This window comes from Mandrillus leucophaeus, unplaced genomic scaffold (genome assembly GCF_000951045.1).
Source record: "Mandrillus leucophaeus isolate KB7577 unplaced genomic scaffold, Mleu.le_1.0 Scaffold87, whole genome shotgun sequence".
Lineage (NCBI taxonomy): Eukaryota > Metazoa > Chordata > Mammalia > Primates > Cercopithecidae > Mandrillus > Mandrillus leucophaeus.
Genome location: NW_012109474.1, coordinates 2,393,112 through 2,399,446, shown reverse-complemented (window position 1 = coordinate 2,399,446; position 6,335 = coordinate 2,393,112). Strand labels below are relative to the sequence as shown.

At 38.9% G+C, this 6,335-nt stretch overlaps 1 protein-coding gene across 1 annotated transcript in view; it reads left to right on the top strand.

The window, feature by feature from the left end:
• The first annotated feature begins 409 nt into the window (after nt 1–409).
• DYM (dymeclin) overlaps nt 410–6,335 on the top strand; it is a 398,822-nt gene continuing 392,896 nt past the window's right edge. Inside the window, exons 1-2 of the mRNA XM_011968998.1 lie at nt 410–420; nt 901–1,093. Of these exons, the coding sequence (XP_011824388.1) occupies nt 954–1,093 (140 nt within the window). The 5' untranslated portion in view covers nt 410–420; nt 901–953. The remainder of the gene's footprint in view (nt 421–900; nt 1,094–6,335) is intronic.

The following is a 6,335-nucleotide window of genomic DNA, read 5'->3' as shown; positions in this document are numbered from 1 at the left end:
AAATAATTCCTGTCATAAAAATGTGCATGGTTTAGGAGAAGAGGCATATCAACAAAAACTATGTATATGCCCTATGGCAGAATGAGAGAAACATTAAATGTGATTCCTTTGTAACTGGGATCTCTTTCACTTGAAGTGGGTAATTCAGGTTTGTCCCCATGACCCCCATAAGTAGGGGCAGCACGTGGTAATTACTTGAGCTATATTCCCTTCCTTGTACATTCAAGCCATCCAGATTTCTGTATTTCTTTGTCACCATTGTTTTGGTTGTAAAACAGCTTCATTTTCAGACTAATTATAAGTTAGATTATTATGATTTTGCTTTGAGACATTTTCTTGGGTAGAGATATGCCCATCCTAAGATACATAGTACAAGTACCATATAGATTTGGATTTTTGTGTTTGTATTGGCTAAGACAGGTGTTAGCTCCATATTTATTTTTCTTTCTTTTTTTTTTTTCTGAGATGGAGTCTTGCTCTGTTGCCAGGCTGGAGTGCAGTGGCACGATCTTGGCTTACTGCAACCTCTGCCTGCTGGGTTCGTGTGATTCTCCTGTCTCAGCCTCCCGAGTAGCTGGGACTACAGGTGTGTGCCACCATGCCCAGCTAATTTTTGTATTTTTAGTAGAGATGGAGTTTCACCATGTTGGCCGGATGGTCTCAATCTCTTGACCTCGTGATCTGCCCGCCTCGGCCTCCCAAAGTGCTGGGATTACAGGCGTGAGCCACCATGCCTGGCCTAGCCCCATATTTCTTGTAACTTTGTATCTGATGTCTAATATATTTATAAATACAGAAAGATGTGATTTTCTTTAGTAAGTTTACAGTTTTTTTTATAGGTAGACAAAGAATGATGACCTTTGAAGAAGTTTAAAGTTTTTTTATTTTTATTTTTTATAGGTTGTCTTGTGGAAATGCAGGTTTAAGGACAAGTTATCTGCTTAAGGTAGAAGATGGGATCAAATAGCAGCAGAATCAGCGATCTTCCTAAAAATGAATACTTGAAAAAGTTATCAGGCACGGAATCTGTCTCTGAGAATGACCCGTTCTGGAATCAGCTTCTCTCGTTTTCTTTCCCTGCACCAACTAGCAGGTAAGAGATTGCCTGGAGATTGAAAATTTGGATAACGGGCCATATCAACTTGTGTGGTATGTGGATTAAAAAAAAAATTTAGAAATGTTCTGTCTATCTGGTCTGTCATACATAAATCAGTAGAAAATCCAAAAGATTTGAAAGTAGAAAATAAGCTTTTCTCTTCTTTTTACCCCACTCACTAGCCACCTCCCTTCTTTAGAGGTGAGCACTGGTGGCAGTTGATTTTGAATCGTTCTAGAGATAGTATAGGTTACTTAAGCATATATCCCATATAGTTTCACAAAATTGTTTAAATACAAATGGTAGCATACTACATGTACTGTTCTGTCCCTTGCCTTTTTTCCCACAGTTAAGTAAAATATATCTTGTATATGTAGCACATATGCAACTGCCTTATTCTTTTTAATGACTATGGAGTATCTGTAGAATATATTTAATTGGTTTTCTGTTGATGAACATTTAGATTATTTCCAGTCTTTGTTATAACAGTTATTGCCACATACATCATTTCTTATACACACAAATATATCTTTAGTATAAATTCCTTGAAGTACAATTCCTGGGTCAAAGTGTATGTGCATTTGCAATTTGGTAGCTATGCCAAGTTGTGCTCCATGGAAGTTGTAGGAATTTACACACCTACCAGCAATGCATGAGAGGTGTGTTTCCCCATATCTTTGTCAGTTTGATGCATTTTTAGACCTTTGACCTTTGCCAGTTTTGGAGGTGAAAAACAATATCTCATTTTTAATTATATTACAAAAACTGATAGACAATAATGTAGAATGACTAGAATATTGAATTCCCATACACTCAATAACTAGATTTTAAAAAATTTTATTTACTTTTTAAGAGCTTTATTATGATAGGCAGAATAGTAGCCCCCGAAAGATGTGCATATCTTTGTCTGCAGAGTCTGAATATGTTACATTACATGGCAAAAGGGAATTAAAGTAGCAAATGGCATTGAGGTTACTAATCAGCTGACCTTGAAATAGGGAGATTATCCTGGATTATCTGGGCAGGCCCAATGTAATCACAAGGCTTCTTGAAAGTAGAAGAGGGAGGTGGAAGAGAAAGTCAGATGTGATGTGAGGAGGACTCAGCCTGCCCTTGCTGGCTTTGAAGATGGTAGGGGGTCATGAGCAAGAAATGTGAACAGCTTTGCCGGGCGCGGTGGCTCGCGCCTGTAATCCCAGCCCTTTAGGAGGCCGAGGCGGGTGGATCATGAGGTCAGGAGATCGAGACCATCCTGGCTAACACGATGAAACCCCGTCTCTACTAAAAATGCAAAAAATTAGCTGGGCATAGTGGCGGGCACCTGTAGTCCCAGCTACTCTGGAGGCTGAGGCAGGAGAATGGTGTGAACCCGGGAGGCAGAGCTTGCAGTGAGCTGAGATCACGCCACTGTGCTCCAGCCTGGGCGACAGAGCGAGACTCCGTCTCAAAAGAAAAAAAAAAAAAGAAATGTGAGCAGCTTCCAGAAGCTGGCAGAGGCAAGAATGCAGATTTCCCTCTGGAGCCTCGGGAAAGGAATGCAGCTTTATTGACATCTGGATCTTAGCTCATTGAGTGTCAGACTTCTGACCTACAGAACTGTAAGATAATAAATTTATGTTGTTTGCACTACTAAATTTTGATAACTTTTATAGTAGCAATAGAAAAATAATACACTTTTTGAGGTATGTTTCATATATCATGTAATTCACCCATTTAAAGTGTATTATTCAGTGTTCTTATTCACAGAATTGTGTAACAATCACCAATTTTAGAACATTACAATCCCAGAAAGGAGCCCTATCCCATGCCCATTAGCAGACATTCCCCCAAACTCTAGATTGCACTAGCAACCACTTATTTATTTATTTATTTATTTATTTATTTTTTTGAGAGGGAGTCTCAGTCTGTTGGAGTGCAATGGCACGATCTCTGCTCACTGCAAACTCTGCCTCCTGGATTCAAACAATTCTCCTGCCTCAGCCTCCCGAGTAACTGGGCTTACAGGTGCATGCCACCACACCTGGCTAATTTCTGTATTTTTTGTGGAGATGAGGTTTCACCATGTTGGCCAGGCTGGTCTCGAACTCCTGACCTCAAGTGATTCACCTTTCTCAGCCTCCCAAAGTGCTGGGATTATAGGTGTGAGCCACGGCGTCAAGCCACTAATTTAATAACAATTACTACTATCTTTGCCTCTTCTAGACGTTTCATGTAAATGGAATTGTAACAATAAGGGGTCTTTTGTGACTGGCTTCTTTTTTTTTTCTTCTACTTTTTTAGAGATGGGGTCTTGCTCTGTTACCTAGGCTGGTCTTAAACTCCTGTGTTCAAGCAATCCTCAGCACCCCAAAGTGCTGGGATTACAAGCGTGAGCCACTGCACCCAGCTGTGACTGGCTTGCTTCACTGAGTGTAATATTCATACATGTTGTTGCATGCACCAGTACTTGCATTCCTTTTTTTTTTTTTTTGAGACAAGGTCTCACTCTGTTGCCCCGGCTGGATTGCAGTGGTGCGATCGTAGCTCCCTATAGCCTTGAACTCCTGGACTCAAGTGATCCTTCCACTTCACCTTCCTGAGTAACTGGGACCACAGGCATGCACCACCATGCCTGGTCTTGAACACCTGACCTCAAGTGATCCTCCTTCCTCTGCCTCTGAAAGTGTTGGGATTATAAGCATGAGCCACTGCACCCAGCCTCTGTTCCTTTTGATTGCTGAGTGATACTCCATTGTATGGATATACTGCATTTTGTTTGTCCATTCAGAAATTAATAGACATTTGGATTGTTTCCATATTTTGTTCATTATTGTTTTTTAAGTATCTTAAAGTCTTTTTTTACGTAACCATAATACCATTATCACACCTAACAAAATTAACAATAATTCCTGCTACCCAGTTCATATTTAAAATTTTCCAGTTGTTTTATAGTTTATTACAATTAGGAGCCAAATAAGGTGCATATGTTGCATTTGATGGTTCTTGTTCTTAAATGTCTTTTAAAGTAGAATATAGGTATCCACTTCCCACCTTGCCACTATTTTTTGCTTCATGTCATTTTTAAAACAAATTGTGTCAGTTTTTCTGTGGAATGTTCCATCTTCTCTATTTATCTGATTGCTTTTCACACCTTGTAACTTGTTCTTTTGTTCTGTGTATTTCCTGTAAATTGGAAATGAGATTTAAAAGCTTGATAAAATTTAGGTTAATCATTTTTGGTAAGGTTTTCCATATGTAGAAAAAGTGTGTTTTATACCAATTATCATACTAAGATTGATCAGAGTTTTGAGTGTAAATATTTTAGCATCTATTGATTTTTGTCTGAATCACCTGTTTTATGAGGTTACAAAATGGTAATATTTCTAATTTGGTCATTTCTACATTTATTAACTGGAGTTCTTCTGTAAAGAGGACTTTACGTCATCAATTAGGTTATGTAAAATATAGTTCTTACTATATTTATTACTAATTAAGGGTAAGCATTTCAGTTTTTTTCTTTACCGATTTTCAGGAAGGGGTTGGCGTAATCGTGACAAAGAAGTCTATACTTCTCATTTCTCTTGACCTCGGAGGTAAAGGGCCTATTTGTCTGTTTTTTGAGGGTAAATTCGTACACACACACACACGTTTTTCCGTGTGACTAATAGCAGTCGTTTTTCTTTTGGATACCCAGTTCAGCAAGTTTTGGATAGTGGTCCTTATGGTTTTATTTGCCTTTCTTTAATAATTAAGGTTGTGTTTATTTTCATTGTTTAAGGAGTATTGGTATTTCCTTTTCCGGGAACTGTCTGTTTACATCTTTTGGCAATACATTTTAATTTTTAACTTTATTGTATACAGTTGGATTGAGACTTAGAAGTTTAATTTAGTTTAAGCCAGGCGTGGTGGCTCACGCCTGTAATCCCAGCACTTTGGGAGACTGGGGCGGGTGGATTACCTGAAGTCAGCAGTTCAAGACCAGCCTGGTCAACATGGTGAAACCCCGTCTCTACTAAAAATACAAAAAATTAGCCGGGCATGGTGGCGGGCGCCTGTAATCCCAGCCACTTGGGAGGCCGAGGCAAGAGAATCGCTTGAACCTGGGAGGTGGAGGTTGTGGGGAGCTGAGATCCGCGCCATTGCACCCCAGCCTGGACAACAAGAGCAAGACTCTGTCTCAAAAAAAAAAAAAGTTTAACTTAGTTCATAATTAATCTGATGGCTTGGATTAGATGTATTTTATATTGAAGTAGTTACTTATTCTTGCTTCTGAGATCCTTGGAAAATTAAAGGTGGCTGTGGATTGGTGGGAAAGGTCATACTGGAGATGAGCTATGGCATCAACAAATTTTGAAATCATTTCCTTAATCCTTGCAGAATTATCATTGAGTACTGCTGCTCATGTGATAGTGATACGACTTAGAGGAAGAAAGGGCAAAATGGGGAGAGCATGATTTATTGTCCAAAATAATTTTTCTTTTCACTTATGTAAATTCTAATGTAATTTATAAAGCTATTCCAAATTACAGTATATGGTTTTTACACTGAAATATACTAAAGTAGACTTAACTACATAGAGGTATGTACCATGTTTAAGGAATAAGGAGACTGCTGTTAAAATGTCACTTCTTTTCAAATTGACCTATAGATTGAAGACAATTTGAATTAAAATTCGAAAGCCTTGTTTTGGAAGATTGGGGGATCTTGATAAGTTTGTTCCGAACTGTGTATGAAGAAGAATAAAGAACAAGAATAACTGAAATACTTAAGAATAATAAGAATAAGAATAAATGTATGTGTATGTACTTGTTTTATGTGGAGCTGGCATATCAGTGGGGAAAAAGATGAACTTCTCAAAAAACAGTGATGGGAATAATTTGTTAGCCATTTTTGTCTACCTGTGCCAGTGCCTCACAGTTTAAGTTACTATGGCTTTATAGTTTGTTTTGTTAATTGCTACTTTTACTCAAAAAAAATTTTTTTTTTGAGACAGAGTCTCGCTCTGTTGCCCAGGCTGGAGTGCAGTGGTATGATCTTAGCTCACTGCACCCTCTGCCTCCCAGGTTCAAGCAATTCTCCTGCCTCAGCCTCCCAAGTAGCTGGGACTACAGGCATGTGCCACCACGCCTGGCTAATTTTTTGTAATTTTAGTAGAGAGAGACGGGGTTTCATCGTGTTAGCTAGGACGGTCTTGAGCTCCTGACCTCGTGATCCACCTGCCTTGTCCTCCCAAAGTGCTGGGATCCCTTTATACCTTTCT